Raw genomic sequence first — 21,301 nt, 5'->3', positions numbered from 1 at the left:
TACAGATATCCAATGTGTACGGATACAGATATCCAATGTGTACGGATACAGATATCCAATGGGTACGGATACAGATATCCAATGTGTACGGATACAGATATCCAATGTGTACGGATACAGATATCCAATGTGTACGGATACAGATATCCAATGGGTACGGATACAGATATCCAATGTGTACGGATACAGATATCCAATGGGTACGGATACAGTTTATGATTGATGTGGACCCCTTTCCTCACCCCTCTCTCTTTCTCTCTCCCTCCCAAGTCCAGAACGCTGCACTCCCCCCACTAGCTCTATTAATCCCGCCTCCTCCACATCTGTCTCTGTCTCACCACCAGCCCTGGGATGGGATTGGAACAGCTACAGTCCTTTGTTCCTGGCCACGCCAACAAAATGACTCTCTTTCTCTCTTTTTTTCCTGTGGTGTCTTCCTTTCTCACTCTCTTGTCCCTGTTCTGTGTGTCTGTTGTGTGTGTATGGGTGTCTCTCCCTTTTCTCTCTCTCTCTCTCTCTCTCTCAATTCCATTCAATTCAAGGGGCTTTATTGGCATGGGAAACATATGTTTACATTGCCAAAACAAGTGAAATGGACAAATAAAAGTAAATATTAAACTCACACAGTTTCCACCTCATTTTGTGGGCAGTGTGCACATAGCCTGTCTTCTCTTGAGGGCCAGGTCTGCCCACGACGGCCTTTCTCAATAGCAAGGCTATGCTCACTGAGTGTGTACATAGTCAAAGCTTTCCTTAATAAGTTTGGGTTAGTCACAGTGGTCAGGTATTCTGCCACTGTGGACTCTCTGTTTAGGGTCAAATAGCATTCTAGTTCGCAAAGTTTTTTTGTTAATTCTTTCCAGTGTGTCAAGTAATTATGGGGCGGCAGGTAGCCTAGTGGTTAGAGCGTTGGGCCAGTAACCGAAAGGTTGCTGGAACGAATCCCCGAAAGGTTGCTGGAACAAATCTGTCGTTCTGCCTCTGGACAAGGCAGTTAACCCACTGTTCGCCGGTAGGCCATCATTGTAAATAAGAATTTGTTCTTAACTGACTTGCCTAGTTAAATAAAGGTAAAACATTTTGTTTTCTCATGATTTGGTTGGGTCTAATTGTGTTGCTGTCCTGGGGCTCTGATTGTATTTGAGAACAGAGCCCCAGGACCAGCTTGCTTAGGGGACTCTTCTCCAGGTTCATCTCTTTGTAGGTGATGGGGAAAGTTTGGGAATCGCTTCCTTTTGGTTGTAGAATTTAAAGGCTCTTTTCTGGATTTTGATAATTAGCGGGTATCGGCCTAATTCTGCTCTACATGCATTATTTGGTGGTTTACGTTGTACACGGAGGATACTTTTGCTGAATTCTGCATGCATCTCAATTTGGTGTTTGTCCCATTTTGTGAATTCTTAATTGGTGAGCGGACCCCAGACCTCACAACCATAGATTAATGGGTTCTATAACTGATTCAAGTATTTTTTTAGCCAGATCCTAATTGGTATGTCAAAAAATATTCTGATAGAATCTGTGCAGAAGATCTAGGTGCTGCTGTAGGCCCTCCTTGGTTGGGTACAGAAGCACCAGATCATAAGCAAACAGTAAACATTTGGCCGGGTGCTGCAGACTGTTCTAGTGCCCTCACCAATTCGTTGATATATATGTTGAAGAGGGTGGGGCTTAAGCTGCATCACTGTTTCACCCCATGTCCCTGTGGAAAGAAATGTGTGTTTTTTGCCAATTTTAACCGCACACTTACATTTACATTTAAGTCATTTAGCAGACGCTCTTATCCAGAGCGACTTACAAATTGGTGCATTCACCTTATGATATCCAGTGGAACAACCACTTTACAATAGTGCATCTAACTCTTTTAAGGGGGAGGGGGGGTTAGAAGGATTACTTTATCCTATCCTAGGTATTCCTTAAAGAGGTGGGGTTTCAGGTGTCTCCGGAAGGTGGTGATTGACTCCGCTGACCTGGCGTCGTGAGGGAGTTTGTTCCACCAGTGGGGTGCCAGAGCAGCGAACAGTTTTGACTGGGCTGAGCGGGAACTGTACTTCCTCAGAGGTAGGGAGGCGAGCAGGCCAGAGGTGGATGAACGCAGTGCCCTTGTTTGGGTGTAGGGCCTGATCAGAGCCTGAAGGTACGGAGGTGCCGTTCCCCTCACAGCTCCGTAGGCAAGCACCATGGTCTTGTAGCGGATGCGAGCTTCAACTGGAAGCCAGTGGAGAGAGCGGAGGAGCGGGGTGACGTGAGAGAACTTGGGAAGGTTGAACACCAGACGGGCTGCGGCGTTCTGGATGAGTTGTAGGGGTTTAATGGCACAGGCAGGGAGCCCAGCCAACAGCGAGTTGCAGTAATCCAGACGGGAGATGACAAGTGCCTGGATTAGGACCTGCGCCGCTTCCTGTGTGAGGCAGGGTCGTACTCTGCGAATGTTGTAGAGCATGAACCTACAGGAACGGGTCACCGCCTTGATGTGAGTTGAGAACGACAGGGTGTTGTCCAGGATCACGCCAAGGTTCTTAGCGCTCTGGGAGGAGGACACAATGGAGTTGTCAACCGTGATGGCGAGATCATGGAACGGGCAGTCCTTCCCCGGGAGGAAGAGCAGCTCCGTCTTGCCGAGGTTCAGCTTGAGGTGGTGATCCGTCATCCACACTGATATGTCTGCCAGACATGCAGAGATGCGATTCGCCACCTGGTTATCAGAGGGGGGAAAGGAGAAGATTAATTGTGTGTCGTCTGCATAGCAATGATAGGAGAGGCCATGTGAGGATATGACAGAGCCAAGTGACTTGGTATATAGCGAGAATAGGAGAGGGCCTAGAACAGAGCCCTGGGGGACACCAGTGGTGAGAGCACGTGGTGCGGAGACAGATTCTCGCCACGCCACCTGGTAGGAGCGACCTGTCAGGTAGGACGCAATCCAAGCGTGGGCCGCGCCGGAGATGCCCAGCTCGGAGAGGGTGGAGAGGAGGATCTGATGGTTCACAGTATCAAAGGCAGCCGATAGGTCTAGAAGGATGAGAGCAGAGGAGAGAGAGTTAGCTTTAGCAGTGCGGAGCTCCTCCGTGACACAGAGAAGAGCAGTCTCAGTTGAATGACTAGTCTTGAAACCTGACTGATTTGGATCAAGAAGGTCATTCTGAGAGAGATAGCAGGAGAGCTGGCCAAGGACGGCACGTTCAAGAGTTTTGGAGAGAAAAGAAAGAAGGGATACTGGTCTGTAGTTGTTGACATCGGAGGGATCGAGTGTAGGTTTTTTCAGAAGGGGTGCAACTCTCGCTCTCTTGAAGACGGAAGGGACGTAGCCAGCGGTCAAGGATGAGTTGATGAGCGAGGTGAGGTAAGGGAGAAGGTCTCCGGAAATGGTCTGGAGAAGAGAGGAGGGGATAGGGTCAAGCGGGCAGGTTGTTGGGCGGCCGGCCGTCACAAGACGCGAGATTTCATCTGGAGAGAGAGGGGAGAAAGAGGTCAAAGCACAGGGTAGGGCAGTGTGAGCAGAACCAGCGGTGTCGTTTGACTTAGCAAACGAGGATCGGATGTCGTCGACCTTCTTTTCAAAATGGTTGACGAAGTCATCCGCAGAGAGGGAGGAGGGGGGAGGAGGGGGAGGAGGATTCAGGAGGGAGGAGAAGGTGGCAAAGAGCTTCCTAGGGTTAGAGGCAGATGCTTGGAATTTAGAGTGGTAGAAAGTGGCTTTAGCAGCAGAGACAGAAGAGGAGAATGTAGAGAGGAGGGAGTGAAAGGATGCCAGGTCCGCAGGGAGGCGAGTTTTCCTCCATTTCCGCTCGGCTGCCCGGAGCCCTGTTCTGTGAGCTCGCAGTGAGTCGTCGAGCCACGGAGCAGGGGGGGAGGACCGAGCCGGCCTGGAGGATAGGGGACATAGAGAGTCAAAGGATGCAGAAAGGGAGGAGAGGAGGGTTGAGGAGGCAGAATCAGGAGATAGGTTGGAGAAGGTTTGAGCAGAGGGAAGAGATGATAGGATGGAAGAGGAGAGAGTAGCGGGGGAGAGAGAGCGAAGGTTGGGACGGCGCGATACCATCCGAGTAGGGGCAGTGTGGGAAGTGTTAGATGAGAGGGAAAAGGATACAAGGTAGTGGTCGGAGACTTGGAGGGGAGTTGCAGTGAGATTAGTGGAAGAACAGCATCTAGTAAAGATGAGGTCAAGCGTATTGCCTGCCTTGTGAGTAGGGGGGGAAGGAGAGAGGGTGAGGTCAAAAGAGGAGAGGAGTGGAAAGATGGAGGCAGAGAGGAATGAGTCAAAGGTAGACGTGGGGAGGTTAAAGTCACCCAGAACTGTGAGAGGTGAGCCATCCTCAGGAAAGGAACTTATCAGGGCGTCAAGCTCATTGATGAACTCTCCAAGGGAACCTGGAGGGCGATAAATGATAAGGATGTTAAGCTTGAAAGGGCTGGTAACTGTGACAGCATGGAATTCAAAGGAGGCGATAGACAGATGGGTCAGGGGAGAAAGAGAGAATGTCCACTTGGGAGAGATGAGGATCCCAGTGCCACCGCCCCGCTGACCAGAAGCTCTCGGGGTGTGCGAGAACACGTGGGCAGACGAGGCGAGAGCAGTAGGAGTAGCAGTGTTGTCAGTGGTAATCCATGTTTCCGTCAGTGCCAAGAAGTCGAGGGACTGGAGGGACGCATAGGCTGAGATGAACTCTGCCTTGTTGGCCGCAGATCGGCAGTTCCAGAGGCTGCCGGAGACCTGGAACTCCACGTGGGTCGTGCGCGCTGGAACCACCAGGTTAGAATGGCAGCGGCCACGCGGTGTGAAGCGTTTGTATGGTCTGTGCAGAGAGGAGAGAAGAGGGATAGACAGACACATAGTTGACAGGCTACAGAAGAGGCTACGCTAATGCAAAGGAGATTAGAATGACAAGTGGACTACACGTCTCGAATGTTCAGGAAGTTAAGCTTACGTTGCAAAAATAAAATAAAATCTTATTGACTAAAATGATATAGTACTGCTGGCGGTGAAGTAGGCTGGCTAGCAGTGGCTGCGTTGTTGACTTTGTTTGAACGTGTAGCTGGCTAGGTAACCTCTAACTGGCTAGGTAACCTCGACAATTTCTCAAAACTACACAATTATCTTGGATACAAGGACAGCAAAGACAACTATGTAGCTAGCTAACACTACGCTAATCAAGTCGTTCCGTTGTAATGTAAGTTGTAATGTGAGTTTCTACAGTGCTGCTATTCGGTAGAAGTTGGCTAGCTAGCAGTGTTAGCTAGCAGTGTTGACTAGGTAGGAGACGGCAGCGCAGCGCGGCGGACGAAAATAGCTGGCTAGTTAACCGAATAATTACTCTAACCAACTCTAAGCTACACAATTATCTTAGATACAAAGATAGCAAAGACAACTATGTAGCCAGCTAACACTACACTAATCAAGTCGTTCCGTTGTAGTGTAATCGTTTCTCCAGTGCTGCTATGCTGCTATTCGGTGGCTAGCTGGCTAGCTAGCAGTGTTGACTACGTTACGTTACGAAAATAGCTGGCTAGTTAACCGAATAATTACTCTAACCAACTCTAAGCTACACAATTATCTTAGATACAAAGATAGCAAAGACAACTATGTAGCCAGCTAACACTACACTAATCAAGTCGTTCCGTTGTAATGTAATCGTTTGTCCAGTGCTGCTATGCTGCTATTCGGTGGCTAGCTGGCTAGCTAGCAGTGTTGACTACGTTATGTTACGACGAAAATAGCTGGCCAGCGAACCTCAATAACTACACAATTATCTTTGATACAAAGACGGCTATGTAGCTAGCTAAGATCAAACAAATCAAACCGTTGTACTGTAATGAAAATGAAAATGGTAAAACTACCTGTGGAGCGAAGCGGAATTGCGACTGCACGCTCCAAACCGGAAGACGGGGTTATGTACACAAACTTGTTGTTTGTGTACATGGATTTTATAATGTTGTATATTTATTCTCCAACAACACTTTCCGTTCAATTTGTATAGCAGACCCTCATGCCAAATTGAGTCAAAAGCTTGTTTGAAGTCAACAAAGCACGAGAAGACTTTGCCTTTGTTTTGCAGGGTGTGCAGGGTGAATACGTGGTCTGTCGTAAGGTAATTTGGTAAAAAGTCCATTTGAAATCTGCTCAGTGCATTGTTTTCACTGAGGAAATGTACGAGTCAGCTGTAAATGATAACGCAGAGGATTGTCCCAAGGTTGCTGTTGATGCATATCCCATGGTAGTTATTGGGGTCAAATTTGTCTCCACTTTTGTGGATTGGGGTTGTCAGTCCTTGGTTCCGAATATTGGGGAAGATGCCAGAGCTGAGAAGGATGTTAAAGAGTTTAAGTTAAGTCAATTGAAATTTGTGGGTCTAAATTTCTCTCTCTCTCTCTCTCTCTCTCTCTCTCTCTTTTGCTCAAGGCTCAGGACTTTTACGTGGAGATGAAATGGGAGTTTACTAGCTGGGGTAAGTCATAATAAGTCATGTTATCTGTCTCTCAGATGTTTACCTGTATGGATGATTGCTTCCTGCTTGACTGTATATGGTGACAGACTTCCTTTCTCTGTGGGTCTGCATTGTCTCCATAGAAATAGAATCCCTAAAATGGTTAAGACCCCCAGATCACGGCAATAAAAAAATTACACTCAAAATGGCCGCCAGTCCACCCATCACAGGGCCATTGACTGGAATGGGAGTGACCCCCATTCTAGGAATTATATTTGGTTATCTATCTCTCTCTCTCTCTCTTTCTTAGTGCCGCTGGTGTCTCGTATCTGCCCCAGTGACACGTACCGCGTGTGGAAGAGTGGCCAGTGTCTGCGCGTAGACACCACTCTCATGGGCTTTGATCAGATGACCTGGCAGAGAGGAAACCGAAGCTTCATCTTCCGGGGTCAAGGTCAGGGTTCAGGGGCCGATGTGTATGTTTGTGTGTGTGTGTGTGTTTGTGTGCGATAGTATGTGTGGTCGAGTCCTCTTTTCTATTGTCACAGGACTTCCTTCTTTCCCCCTCTCACTGTCATCATTATGTTAGTCACTGTCTGACAGATCTCTCCATATCTTGTTTTGATAGAACTTCCTCTCACTGTCTTTTAGTGACTCCTCCATCTTTTTAAATGCTCCTCCTCTGTCTTTCTGTTGCACTCCATCTCTGTCTATTTGACCTTTCTTTTCAGTCTCTCTCGACTCTCCTCCTACATATGTCAGTCTAAACCTACTCGTCCCTGCCTCTAGTGCTCTCTCTTTAGTTTAACTCCTTTCTGTCTATGTCGCTCTTACTCTCTGTCTGTCTCTAACCTGTCTTACTCTCTGTCTGTCTCTTTCTAACCTGTCTGTCTCTTTCTAACCTGTCTTTCTCTCCCTTCCTGTCTCTTTCTAACCTGTCTTTCTCTCCCTTCCTGTCTCTTTCTAACCTGTCTTTCTCTCCCTTTCTGTCTCTTTCTAACCTGTCTCTCTCTCCCTTTCTGTCTCTTTCTAACCTGTCTTTCTCTCTCTGCCTGTCTCTTTCTAACCTGTCTTTCTCTCCCTTTCTGTCTCTCTCTAACCCGTCTTTCTCTCTATCTCTGTCTAAATCCATTTCTGTCCATTTATCAGTGTCTCTAACCCATCCTCTTCCTCAGTGTCTCTAACCCATCCTCTTCCTCAGTCTCTCTAACCCAACCTCTCTCTCTCCCTCTCTATCCAACCCATCTTTCTCTCTCTTTCTCTCTAACCCACCCCCCCTTGCTCTCTCACTCTCATTCTCTCTCTCTCTAAGTACTCCTCCTCTCTGTCTATCCGTCAGACTCCAGTGCGGTGGTGATGGAGGTGGACCACGACAGACAGCTGGTGTTCTGTGAGACCCTGTGTGTGTCCTCTCTGACGTCTCCCTCGCCTCGGCGGGGCACTACCGGCCTGGGCCTCCTGGGAGCACTACTGCCCAGCGAGGAGCAGGTGGCAGCCCGCCTCTCCGCCCCCGTGGTCACCACCCAGCTAGACACCAAAAACATCACCTTTGAGAGGTGAGAGACGGAGGGAACGAGAGAAAGAGGGTTAGCATTGAGCAGGGGCAGAGATAGGTATGAAAAAGAAAGGGAGTAGAACAATGATAGTGAGTGAGGGATAAGGGAACGAGGGGAGGAGAAGAGGAAGAGGAGAGGTAGGGAGGGAGGGGGTCACTAAGGGCAAGACCAGACACATCTCTCATGCAGGTCAGATTGTATAAAAAAGTGAGAGAGGGGGAGGTGTGTAATCATCATTTATTGCTTGCTGAGTGTCACCTCTGTCGTTTTGGCAGCTTCAGCGGTACGCTCGACATGCCAATAATCCATTTATGAATATGAATTGAAGAGAGGGAGAAGACCATCTCGAAGTCTGACCTGTTGTTTTGTGTCTGGCTATCTCTGTCTGTCTGGCAGGAATAAGACTGGCATCCTTGGCTGGCGCAGTGAGAAGACAGAGATGGTGAACGGGTATGAGGCTAAGGTACAGACATGGAGTCATTAATCCTTCTATCCCTGGCTTTCAATTTGGTTTTGCTCGAATGAAATAAAACACTAAAGTTCAAGACGTACAGTATATAATGTCATCTGAGCGCTGGTTCTAGAGTAAGGCACTATCAATATACAGATATACATAGACTCAGCAGTGAGCCCACCTCCCTACTACATCACTAACCTAAATCAGTCACCGAATGTGCGTCCCAATTGGTACCTTCTTCCCTATATAGTGCGCTATTTAACCAGAGTCTCATAACCATGACACTCTTCTTGTCCTTGTCTTCTCTGTTAGGTGTACGGAGCCTCCAATGTGGAACTGATCACTCGAACCAGAACTGACCATCTCAGTGAGCCACTCAAGGCGAAGCCCAAAGGTGTCTCTCTTTGCTGAAGTTCTACCTATTTGTTTAAAAATCCCCTTGCGTCATTACTGGTAATCTTCCACGTCTTGGCTTAGATGCAGTAAAAGGGATCAATTCAGAGCTGAGATAAGCGTGTGCAACACAGACTTTGGTGTAAGTCATTCATTGACTTAAATGGGAGGATTGTGCGAAGATTTGAGTTGAGGGCGCTGATCTCAAGTCAGGATACAACCCTAAATAAACTGGAGTGTATTCACTAGGAATCAAATGGAAGAAAACGGGCTGAAACGGGGAAGGACTATCCTGAACTTGTCCAATAAGAAACGCTTGTTTGGGTTGCAAAATATTTAGCTATGGTTTGCACTAATAGACACACCCCTGTTGAGAGGCTATGATGTGGATAATTGCACTGAAGCTCCAACAAGTGGCCCTAAAGCATTTTCCACAGTCATTTCCTTGGTCAGAGAAGACTATTGTCCTTGTTTTTCCCTCCCTGGGCTACCCAGCAAAGTGCTCTGCTCTGATCACCGGCCCCATCCCTCTCAAAGCCCTCCCTCCAAGAACCCAACTCCCCCAGTCCCTTACCCCATCTCCATCCCGCCAAAATTGATGAGAGACACCAGTCGAGAATTCTTAGGTTAGTGTTGCAGACATAGAAATAGTATTAGTAGAACAGACATTCCCACTTCCACTACCAGGTCAACATTCCAACAATCCTACTAACCCTATTTCTATGGTCATAGACTTGTTCTGAGTTCCTCTCATGTATGTTCCACTGATGTGACCTTTTCCTCAGGCGGTAAGACGCCCCTGCAGAACTTCCTAGGGATCGCCGAGCAACACGTGGGGCCCAACAATGGGGTTAGTGGTCACAGTCATCATTATCCAAATCAATATCCTCCTCATCACAATCATCAATCCTAATCCTCATCATTGTATATGGATTTGACCTTATTGCTACAGTGAATCATAAGCCAACATAGCTGTCAATATTGATATGAGTAAAGAGGTCCCTGGGCTTCTCTTCTCTCTCAAATATTGATGACCATTTTAATTGGCTTCTGCTGGCAAACCCGCTGACTATCTTTATCCCCCTCTCTCATCCTCTCACTCTCTCTTTCTCTCTCTTAACCCTCCTTCCTTCTCCCTCTCTCATCCTCTCACTCTCTCTTTCTCTCTCTTAACCCTCCTTCCTTCTCCCTCTCTCATCCTCTCACTCTCTCTTTCTCTCTCTTAACCCTCCTTCCTTCCCCCTCTCTCATCCTCTCACTCTCTCTTTCTCTCTCTTAACCCTCCTTCCTTCTCCCTCTCTCATCCTCTCACTCTCTCTTTCTCTCTCTTAACCCTCCTTCCTTCTCCCTCTCTCATCCTCTCACTCTCTCTTTCTCTCTCTTAACCCCCCTTCCTTCCCCCTCTCTCTTTCTCTCTCTTAACCCTCCTTTCTTCTCCCTCTCTCATCCTCTCACTCTCTCTTTCTCTCTCTTAACCCTCCTTCCTTCCCCCTCTCTCATCCTCTCTCTCTCTTCTCTCTCTTAACCCTCCTTCCTTCTCCCTCTCTCATCCTCTCACTCTCTCTTTCTCTCTCTTAACCCTCCTTCCTTCTCCCTCTCTCATCCTCTCACTCTCTCTTTCTCTCTCTTAACCCTCCTTCCTTCTCCCTCTCTCATCCTCTCACTCTCTCTTTCTCTCTCTTAACCCTCCTTCCTTCTCCCTCTCTCATCCTCTCACTCTCTCTTTCTCTCTCTTAACCCTCCTTCCTTCTCCCTCTCTCATCCTCTCACTCTCTCTTTCTCTCTCTTAACCCTCCTTCCTTCTCCCTCTCTCATCCTCTCACTCTCTCTTTCTCTCTCTTAACCCTCCTTCCTTCTCCCTCTCTCTTTCACCACCCTCCCTCCTTTTATCTCTCTCTCTTTCCTCTCCTCTCTCCCCATACCCCGCCCCCTCCCCTTCTCTCAACAGGCCCTAGTGACTCAGATGTCATGTCCTGCCGTGACCAACCCCACATCCCTGACAGCCGAGGAGTACTTCAATCCCAACCTGCCCCTGGGCACCCGGGACATTGGCCACCCCTGTCAACTCACCACCAAGACTCAGAGGTGACAGCGACAGCCATCACAGCCCTTATAACAACCTCTATGCCTGGGGCCCTTGGCTATAATAGCCCTGTCCAGAACCATACAATATGTATGCATCCCAAATTGCACCCTATTCCCTTTATAGTACATTGCTTTTGACCAGGGCCCAATGTAGTGCATTATATAGGGAATAGGGTGCCATTTTGGATGCAGTCTACAGTATGTCTCTGGCCCATGCATGAACATGTTTTCCTGTGTACTTGATGTGTGATCCGGTACTTGACTACGAACCTGGATATCACATCAATAGCCGTTTATAATTCTGCTGGTTATTGGATAGATTGTGACAAGACAACAGTGAGATGGTGTCCCAGCCCGATCACTAGGCTACTAGTACATTGTCTCATCGGTTGAACATAAACATGGAATGGCCTGAACAGAAACCCTGCACACACAGTGCTTTTGAGAACGGTTGATTGCCGAGTCAATGGTGAAGCCGATCTTTTGCAGTGCAACAAATTACAAGGCTAAAAATATTCTCTCGGGATTTGATAAATGTTCTAGGATGAGATAGTAGTAGAGTTCCAGTCTCTCACAGTTGTTCAATATGCCTGCGTGACCAACAAAGATGCTTTCTGCGCGACACGTTACTGCATTGTACTGTTTGTAGTACTTGTGTATAACACGGTGGTGTTCATTAGGCACTTAACAGAACACAAATTAAACAGGGAGGGACTACTCTTCATTTTACGTTTCCAAACATTCTGCAACGTTGACCCCTTCTGAACATGAGTCAGGTGTATTGTATAATATACATACGTACATGTTTCCTCAGGTTCAAGGCTAAGCTGTGGCTGTGTGAGTCCCATCCTCTGTCTTTAGCGGAGCAGGTGGCGCCCATCATTGACCTCATGGCCATCTCCAACGCCCTCTTCGCCAAGCTCAGGGACTTCATTACCCTGCGACTGCCCCCCGGCTTCCCTGTCAAGATCGGTGAGGGAGTAGAGGACACTCTCGTAACCAGATAGTTTGCACTGCATCCTAGAGACCTGGCATATCATGGTAGTGAGAGTGGAGAGAAAGCGAGAGGTTATCAAAAGTAGACCAGTGGTTTAAAGTGCTTAAGTAAAAATACTTGAAAATACTAATACTTAAGTTGTTTTTTTAGGGGTATCTGTACTTTACTATTTATATTTTTGACAACTTTTACTTTTCCACTACATTCCTAAAGAAAATAATGTACTTTTTACTCCATACATTTTCCCTGACACCCAAAAGTACCCGTTACATTTTGAATGGACAGGAAAATGGTCCAATTCACACACTTATCAAGAGAACATCCCTGATCATCTCTACTGTCACTGATCTGGAGGACTCACTAAACACAAATGCTTCGTTTCTAAATGATGGTTGAGTGTTGGAGTGTGCCCCTGGCTATCAGTAAATTAACAAAACTAGAAAATTGTACTGTCTGATTTCCTTAATATAAGGAATTAGAAATGATTTATACTTTTACTTTTGAAACTTAAGTATATTTTACGAATTACATTTACTTTTGATACTTAAGTATATTTACTTTTACTCAAGTAGTGTTTTACTGGGTGACTTTCACTTTTACTAGAGTCATTTTCTATTAAGGTATCTTTACTTTCACTCAAGTATGACAATTGGGTACTTTTTCCACCACTGAAGCGGACCCACCTGTCCTTATGTCAGGGTGGCATTCTGCCTACTCCTTCATTTCATTCAGATGCTGCCTCAAATATGATTCATTGGGATTTGCCCAAAATGTGGTCTTTTGAACTTTTAACGTTTGGAATATTTACACCTATTGCACATTAATTATGAATCCAGTGATAATCATAATCCTAAACATCTCTCTCACTTCTCTTCGTCTTCTCAGAAATTCCCATTTATCACATCCTGAATGCCCGGATCACCTTTGGGAACCTGAACGGGTGTGAGGAGGGGTCTGTGACGGGGCCGGACCGGGTGGAGGGGGAGGGGGAGGTGGACGGGCAGAAGGACAGCAGCCCCAGGACTGACACAGACACCCCCTCCCCAGGCAGCGACTCTTCTAGTGTCTCCAGCTCCAGCTCCACGAGTGAGAAACACACACCTACACACACCAACCCCCTCCCCCGAGGGGAGGACGGCTCATAATAATGCTGGAACGGAGCTAATGGAATGGCATCAAACAAATAGAAACCAGGTGTTTGATGTATTTGATACCATTCCACTATTCCGCTCCAGCCATTACCATGAGACCATCCTCCCCAATTAAGGTGCCACCAACCTCCTGTGATACACTCCATCTTTACACTACAAATAGGGCCAGGGGTGTTTCCCAATCACATGACTTGACCAGGACAAAGTCAGTGTTTTACCTGGTTGGACAGGAAACACTTTGACTCAGAATAACATAACATAAGGGTCATTTGTGAATTGAGGTGGGATTTGGGCATGACATTTTGGAAAAATATGAACCTCATTTCTATTTCAATATATTTGGATACATTTTCCCATTCTAAATGCATCTAATATGGCAGCAGTAACCCCAATGACGGGAACACGACCAATGACACATTTTAGGAAATTGAGGATGTTATTAAATGGAGACCACAGCTCAAATCTAACTCTTAGATGTTAAGTATGGTTGTGGACGGGTTCCGACTGACATTTTGGCGTACAAAGTGTTCTGTTAACGCCGTAGGGTCCGTACCTTATAGCACCAAAAAGGCCCATCTGTCTGCTCTCCTTTCCACTCCCTCAGTGGAGCTATATTTAGAAAGCATTTCATCTCAAGTTCTGTTGCCCCACTTCTGTTGAATAGGAAAAAAAGCATATATGGTTTTCATATTTTCATAATACTTCTACTCTGTGCTTGAGCTTGTGTCCTCAAAAGTGAGTACACCCCAGATATGTATAACTATTATTACCAGAAAGGTGAGTTCCAGACCTTTCTAAAACTATGCAGCATTAACAGTTATTGTTTATGGCCAGCTCATGAATAATACTTACATTTGGGTATGTCTATATAGGCAAAAAAATAATAAAATAAAATCCCCTATCATTCATGAGTAATTAACCTTTACAAAATAATTTACTAAAGTGATATGATTCATATTTTTACTCACAATGTAATTTCCCTTCATTTAAATTAAGTACCACCAATGACACTTTGTATTTAGACATGACCAAATTATCATTAGAATCTTCAAAAGTATGACATTCTAAAAGGGTGTGATTGGCTAATCATTTTTCTTTAATATAAACCCCTCCCCCTCCGTTTGCCACTGGAGGGAATACTCAAGGTCCTTGTGTATCTTTATAATGAGTGAATTTATTTTAATAGCCTTCTTGTTTTTAGTGGCCTTTACAATATATTAAATACTTTAGTTTACTTTTTACCATTCAAAATAATAGATATCTAGCTATCTCTATCGCAAAAACATGTCACTACAACTCTACTCATCGCGTCTTGGACAAACCAATTGTTCTAAGTACTTTAAACAATACATAAACATAAAGTCTTGCAGTATAAATTACTTGCATTATGTTGTATCATTGATAAACAGTTAATATAAAAAAACGTATTATGTGTAACTATTTGACATTTTAACGTGTTTTTCATTGTTGCTAAGGCAAGGAATGACCCAAAATGCCACAGCAATTCAGGAATGACCCATAACATCCCACCACTCCTGTGCCGTGTCTCTCCCTCTATGCAGCGTCGTGTCGTGGAGGGGAGATCCCCCCGTGTGTGTTCGAGCCCCCTCAGGGTTACACTGTGCTGGGAGGCAACCAGAGGGCAAACAACATGCGTGGTGATGAGGAGGAGGACCTGCTGCAGTTTGCCATCCAACAGAGTCTGCTGGAGGCTGGCTCTGAGTACGACCAGGTCAGACTCACTCTGGCCCCTCATAGGGCTTACTGCCATCTCAAAACCTGGCTCGTCTTCGTTAATTAAAGAACACAAAGAAAATGTTGGAAAACTTTTTGCAACGGAAAATGAAAATGAGCGTTTCTTATTGGGCAAGTCCAGGTAGTCCCTACATGTTTTAGTTTGTTTCCTGCCATTTGGTGCCTAATGAACATGAAGTATGGTATGATGGTAGTCCTCTTCGTTCCTAAGTGGAACATAAGGTATGGTAGTTGCGTAACCTTAACTCTAAAGTAATACCATATTTCAGGGGCTCGTTCGGGATGTTAATCAACTACAGGCACATCGCATTAGTAGTGTGTACAGTTGTGCAAAGATCTACAAATACCAGATACACTGTAAAGACGTAGTATAAATCTATCCTATCAGCTAGCTAGACAAACAGTTGACTCAGTATCCTAGGGCATAATCCAGTGTCAACACTGAGATTGAAACATTGAAATTACAAGAGCCTTTGGTGAGTCTTGTTGACTGACTATCTCTCTGACTCTGTCTGTCTACTTCCTGGTCTGTGTATAGGTGACTATCTGGGAGGCGCTGACCAACAGCAAGCCCAGCACACGTACTCTTCCCTGTGACCCCAGTCGCCTGCAAAGGTCTGCGCTTTCTCCGCACGACTCGCTATCCTACTCAGCCTTTGTTTGCTTTAGCCTTGGCTCGCCCTTCTCCAGCACACTGGAGTCCAGGGAGCTTCCTGGCTGCGTTCACAGCACACAATGTCACTGTTGACTCACTCCCATTCATGCACACACTGTTGTCTTTGCCTGCACCTCATACAATAGATACACTCTGAGTGACTGGCCCTCACCTCATACAGTAGATACACTCTGAGTGACTGGTCCCCACTGATATATAGTAGATACTCTCTGAGTGACTGGCCCCCACCTCATACAGTAGATACACTCTAAGTGACTGGCCCCCACCTCATACAGTAGATACACTCTAAGTGACTGGCCCCCACCTCATACAGTAGATACACTCTAAGTGACGGGCCCCCACCTCATACAGTAGATACACTCTAAGTGACTGGCCCCCACCTCATACAGTAGATACACTCTAAGTGACTGGCCCCCACCTCATACAGTAGATACACTCTAAGTGACTGGCCCCCACATCATACAGTAGATACACTCTAAGTGACTGGACCCCACCTCATACAGTAGATACACTGAGTGACTGGTCCCCATCGCATACAGTAGATACACTCTAAGTGACTGGCCCCCACCTCATACAGTAGATACACTCTAAGTGACTGGCCCCCACCTCATACAGTAGATACACTCTAAGTGACTGGCCCCCACCTCATACAGTAGATACACTCTAAGTGACTGGCCCCCACCTCATACAGTAGATACACTCTGAGTGACTGGTCCCCATCTCATACAGTAGATACACTCTAAGTGACTGGCCCCCACCTCATACAGTAGATACACTCTAAGTGACTGGCCCCCACCTCATACAGTAGATACACTCTAAGTGACTGGCCCCCACCTCATACAGTAGATACACTCTAAGTGACTGGCCCCCACCTCATACAGTAGATACACTCTGAGTGACTGGCCCCCACTGATATATAGTAGATCTGCCTCTCTCCTGTATGCCCTCTCTGGAAACAATACACTGCATGCTAAATCAACTCAAACTAGCACCATTTGTTTTGTGTGTGTGTGTTTTATTTATTTTATCTCACCTTTATTTAACCAGGTAGGCTAGTTGAGAACAAGTTCTCATTTGCAACTGCGACCTGGCCAAGATAAAGCAAAGCAGTTCGACACATACAACAACACAGAGTTACACATGGAGTAAACAAACATACAGTCAATAACACAGTAGAACAAGTCTATATACAGTGTGTGCAAATGAGGTAGGATAAGAGAGGTAAGGCAATAAATAGGCCATGGTGGCAAAGTAATTACAATATAGCAATTAAACACTGGAATGGTAGGATGTGCAGAGGATGAATGTGCAAGTTGAGATACTGGGGTGCAAAGGAGCAAGATAAATAAATAAATACAGTATGGGGATGAGGTAGATTGGATGGGCTATTTACAGATGAGCTATGTACAGGTGCAGTGATCTGTGAGCTGCTCTGACAGCTGGTGCTTAAAGCTAGTGAGGTAGATAAGAGTATCCAGCTTCAGAGATTTTTGCAGTTCGTTTCAGTCATTGGCAGCAGAGAACTGGAAGGAGAGGCGGCCAAAGGAAGAATTAGCTTTGGGGGTGGCCAGTGAGATATACCTGTTGGAGCGTGCGTGCGTGCGTGCGTGCGTTTTTACTAACCTGTACTAAGGATAAAATTCGGACAAGAAAAAAATCTATTTTAGGCTCAGGGGTTAGGTTTAGCGTTACAATTATAGTTAGAATTAGGGGTTAGGTTTAGGGTTACAATTATAGTTAGAATTAGGGGTTAGGTTTAGTGTTTCAATTAGAGTTAGAATTAGGGTTTAGGTTGAGCATTACAGTTAGAATTAATGTTTAGGTTGAGTGTTACAATTAGAATTAGGGGTTAGGTTTGGGTTTAAGGTTAGGGGAAATTACAATTTTGAAGGGGAATCAATTGTTTGGTCCTCACAAGGATAGTAAAACTATGTTTGTGTGTGTATGTGTGTCTCTGTGTTGGTGTGTGTTTGCATGTACACATACATACGTGCGTGCACATGACAACCACTCCTTCTTACTCAAATTAAGTCCTGTCAAAATAAATCTAGGTCCACCATATTTTTCAACCATTTCCACTGTCACTGTCAATTCCTCTATTCTCCTTATGCAATAACCAGGTTCTCCAACCCCATTGTCTCCTCCCCCACACCCTCCTCCTCCTCCAGGACTCCTCAGCACAGGCCTTGCCCTCCAGCCAGTCTCTGTAACACGCCCACCAAGAAGCCCCCAGCAGCCTGCAGCTACGACCAGCAGCTCCGCCTGGCCATGGAGCTGTCGGCACGGGAGCAGGCAGAGGCCGAGCTACGGCGAAGGCAAGAGGAGGAGGAGCTGCAGCGGATCATCCAGCTGTCACTCATGGAGAAATGAGAGCCTGATTGGCCAGATGGGCTGTAGGAGGTATGGGAAAGGAGGAGGAGAAGGTAGTCAATAGGAGCACCCTACTCCTGGCTGTGACAGCCTTGCTCCTCCGACCGCCCCATATCCCCTTTCCCACTGTGCTCCTTCAATAAGAGCCTGTCTGTGTGGCACAACAGGGCTCTACAGTGCTGATACCGCTACAGTACAGACTCACTACTCTCTGGTGCCACTCTACACTCGCAGTCAGTGCAAGTTTACAACAAGGAACAAGAAGAACCACTTTTATGGAATGCTACATTGACCGACCACATCAGTGGGGCTAGGGTAATACAAATTGTTTTTGTGTGTGAAGGCCATGCGTTAATAGGGTTTGTGTCCACTTCACAGTCTTATTCATTAGGCACCAAACGAAAGAAAATGTAATGAAACAGGAACGGACTACTTGAAATTGTCTAATAAGAAACACTTGTTTTCGTTTACTGTTGCAAATAATTCTGCTATAGTGTGCCCTAATGAATACTGCCCTCTGTGTGAGTGTCAGGTGGGTCAAAGGGGTGGGATGTTGACATACCCTATTACTTCCTCATTTTTAATAGATTGCGCAAAATCCCCCTTTGATTTGCGCAAAATCGAAACGTACTGTATTTACACTGGATGGAATCTTGATGACTGTTTATGGTTCTAATACGTAGATAGAATAATAAACCTGTAGAGTTCATGATAATACTATGACAGAAGTTCATGTTAATATGATAACACCATGACAGGAGTTCATGTTAATATGATAACACCATGACAGGAGTTCATGATAATATGATAACACCATGACAGGAGTTCATGATAATATGATAACACCATGACAGGAGTTCATGATAACACCATGACAGGAGTTCATGATAATATGATAACACCATGACAGGAGTTCATGATAATATGATAACACCATGACAGGAGTTCATGTTAATATGATAACACTATGGCAGGAGTTCATGATAATATGATAACACTATGACAGGAGTTCATGTTAATATGATAACACCATGGCAGGAGTTCATGTTAATATGATAACACTATGGCAGGAGTTCATGATAATATGATAACACCATGACAGGAGTTCATGTTAATATGATAACACCATGGCAGGAGTTCATGTTAATATGATAACACTATGACAGGAGACTGGTCCGTTGGCAGCTTGTCTGTTCACAACAGGTGCAGCATCCTATACCTTTCAATGTGTACTACCACCATACAGCTGCTGTTGCTCACCCTTTGAACTCCAGAGGGGCTAATATAACCATGACCTACACTATATGGCTACACATGAATGAATATATACTGAACAAAAATATAAACGCAACATGCAACAATTTCAACGATTTTACTGAGTTACAGTTCATATAAGGTAGTCAATTGAAATAAATTCAGTAGGTCCTAATCTATGGATTTCACACGACTGGGGGTACAGATATGCATCTGTTGATCACAGATACCTTAAAAAAAAGTAGGGGCATAGATCAGAAAACAGGTCAGTATCTGATGTGACCACCATTTGCCTCATGCAGCGCGACACATCTCCTTCGCATAGAGTTGGTCAGGCAGTTTGTCATCTGCCCGGTACAGTTGAAACCGGGATTCATCCGTGAAGAGCACACTTCTCCAGCATGCCAGTGGCCATCGAAGGTGAGCATTTTTCCACTGAAGTTGGTTACGACCCTTGTGAGGATGACGAGCACGCAGATGAGCTTTGTGCAGAAATCCTTCGGTTGTGCAAACCCACAGTTTCATCAGCTGTCCGGGTGGTTGGTCTCAAGACAATCCCGCAGGTGAAAAAGCCAGATGTGGAGGTCAAGGACTGGCATGGTTACACGTAGTCAGCGGTTGTGAGGCCAGTTGGACATACTGCTAAAAAAAAACATGTGACATTGGAGGAGGCTTATGGTAGAGAATGAAACATTATATTCTCTGGCAAGAGATCTAGTGGACATTCCTGCAGTCAACATGTCAATTGCACACTCCCTCAAAACTTGAGACATCTGTGGCATTGTGTTGTGACAAAACTGCACATTTTAGAGTGGCCTTTTATTGTCCTCAGCACAAGGTGCACCTTTGTAATGATCATACTGTTTAATCAGCTTCTTGATATGCCACACCTGTCAGGTGGATGGATTATCTTGGAGAAATGCTCACTAAGAGGGATGCAAACAAATTTGTGCCCAAAATTTTAGCGAAATAAGCTTTTGTGCGTATGGAAAATCTCTGCGATCTTTTATTTCAACTCACGAAACATGGGACCAATGCTTTACATGTTGCGTTTATATTTTTGTTCAGTGTAGATCCATCTTTTTCACAGAGGTTCTTACAGGGAGCACATATATTGTAGGTTTCTGTTATGAAGGGAGAGGTGAGACATGGAGAGAATAGAGATGACAAATGGGGACTGGTGGAGACACGTTTCATAGTGAGCTTTGCGAGTTTGATATTTTAGTGAAAAAAGCCTCTGCACTCGATATGAATGGAGCTGTGATGTGTTTGTCTGCGTGGGGAGTGGAGTGGTACTTGTGTGACATTTCAGCATGGCCGACACTTGTGTGGGTGTTCATTTCTGACCTGAGCCAATCTCGGTCGGGGGGGGGGGGGGGGGCAGGCGATATACATTAAATGGGCAGGTGTCCAAGTTGCTTGGTTTTTTTAACTTAAAAAAAAATTAAAACAAAGAACATCAGCACAAATTAGAAGTCTGGTTCATACTCTTATTTATTGTTTAGCTTGCCAGATGAAAATAATAATAATAAGTGTCTGGTTTTCACAAAGTAGGAGCTAAAGGCAATGAAACATTTTGTGGCGTATGTAAGGAAGTCAATAAAACTACTTTTTTTTTTAACATCTGTGGTATTCCTGTTTCATTAATAAACAAGCAATTCACAACTTATCAGATAACTTATCTCCAGGACCAAACCAGTGTCTAAAAGTGATGTTCTACGTTCTGTTAAAATTATACGATAAGAAAAAGTCCTTAAGAATTACTCTGGACGTCATCATAGAACAGGCAATACAATAACCTGTATAAAGCAGCATAATCTTCACTGCAGTTTATACATTGGTGTAAAGTACTTAGGCAACAATATTTTAAAGTACTCCAAAAAACTACTTAAGTAGTATCTGCACTTTACTATTTATATTTTTGCAAACTTTTACTTTACTACATTCCTAAAGAAAATATACTTTTTACTACATACATTTTCCTTGACACCCAAAAGTATTCGTTACATTTTGATGATGAGGAAAACACTTATCAAGAGAACATCCCTGGTCATCCCTACGGTCTCTGATCTGGCAGACTCACTAAACACAAATGTTTGTTTGTAAATTATGTTTGAGCGTGAGTGTGCCCCTGGCTATCCGTCCAGAATTGTGCCATCTGGTTTGCTTAGTATATGGAATTTTA

At 45.2% G+C, this 21,301-nt stretch overlaps 1 protein-coding gene across 1 annotated transcript in view; it reads left to right on the top strand.

The window, feature by feature from the left end:
* The window catches only part of LOC139547830 (ankyrin repeat domain-containing protein 13B-like), a 38,806-nt gene extending 18,312 nt beyond the window's left edge, over window positions 1-20,494 (top strand). Inside the window, exons 4-15 of the mRNA XM_071356946.1 lie at window positions 6,398-6,443; window positions 6,733-6,876; window positions 7,762-7,978; window positions 8,375-8,441; window positions 8,748-8,829; window positions 9,614-9,678; window positions 10,777-10,913; window positions 11,728-11,885; window positions 12,796-12,996; window positions 14,624-14,793; window positions 15,355-15,431; window positions 17,661-20,494. Of these exons, the coding sequence (XP_071213047.1) occupies window positions 6,398-6,443; window positions 6,733-6,876; window positions 7,762-7,978; window positions 8,375-8,441; window positions 8,748-8,829; window positions 9,614-9,678; window positions 10,777-10,913; window positions 11,728-11,885; window positions 12,796-12,996; window positions 14,624-14,793; window positions 15,355-15,431; window positions 17,661-17,862 (1,566 nt within the window). The 3' untranslated portion in view covers window positions 17,863-20,494. The remainder of the gene's footprint in view (window positions 1-6,397; window positions 6,444-6,732; window positions 6,877-7,761; window positions 7,979-8,374; window positions 8,442-8,747; window positions 8,830-9,613; window positions 9,679-10,776; window positions 10,914-11,727; window positions 11,886-12,795; window positions 12,997-14,623; window positions 14,794-15,354; window positions 15,432-17,660) is intronic.
* Window positions 20,495-21,301: the final 807 nt, after the last annotated feature.

Source organism: Salvelinus alpinus, chromosome 21 (genome assembly GCF_045679555.1).
Source record: "Salvelinus alpinus chromosome 21, SLU_Salpinus.1, whole genome shotgun sequence".
Lineage (NCBI taxonomy): Eukaryota > Metazoa > Chordata > Actinopteri > Salmoniformes > Salmonidae > Salvelinus > Salvelinus alpinus.
Note: the sequence above shows the minus strand (reverse complement) of the source record. Positions and strands in the feature narration are given on the sequence as shown.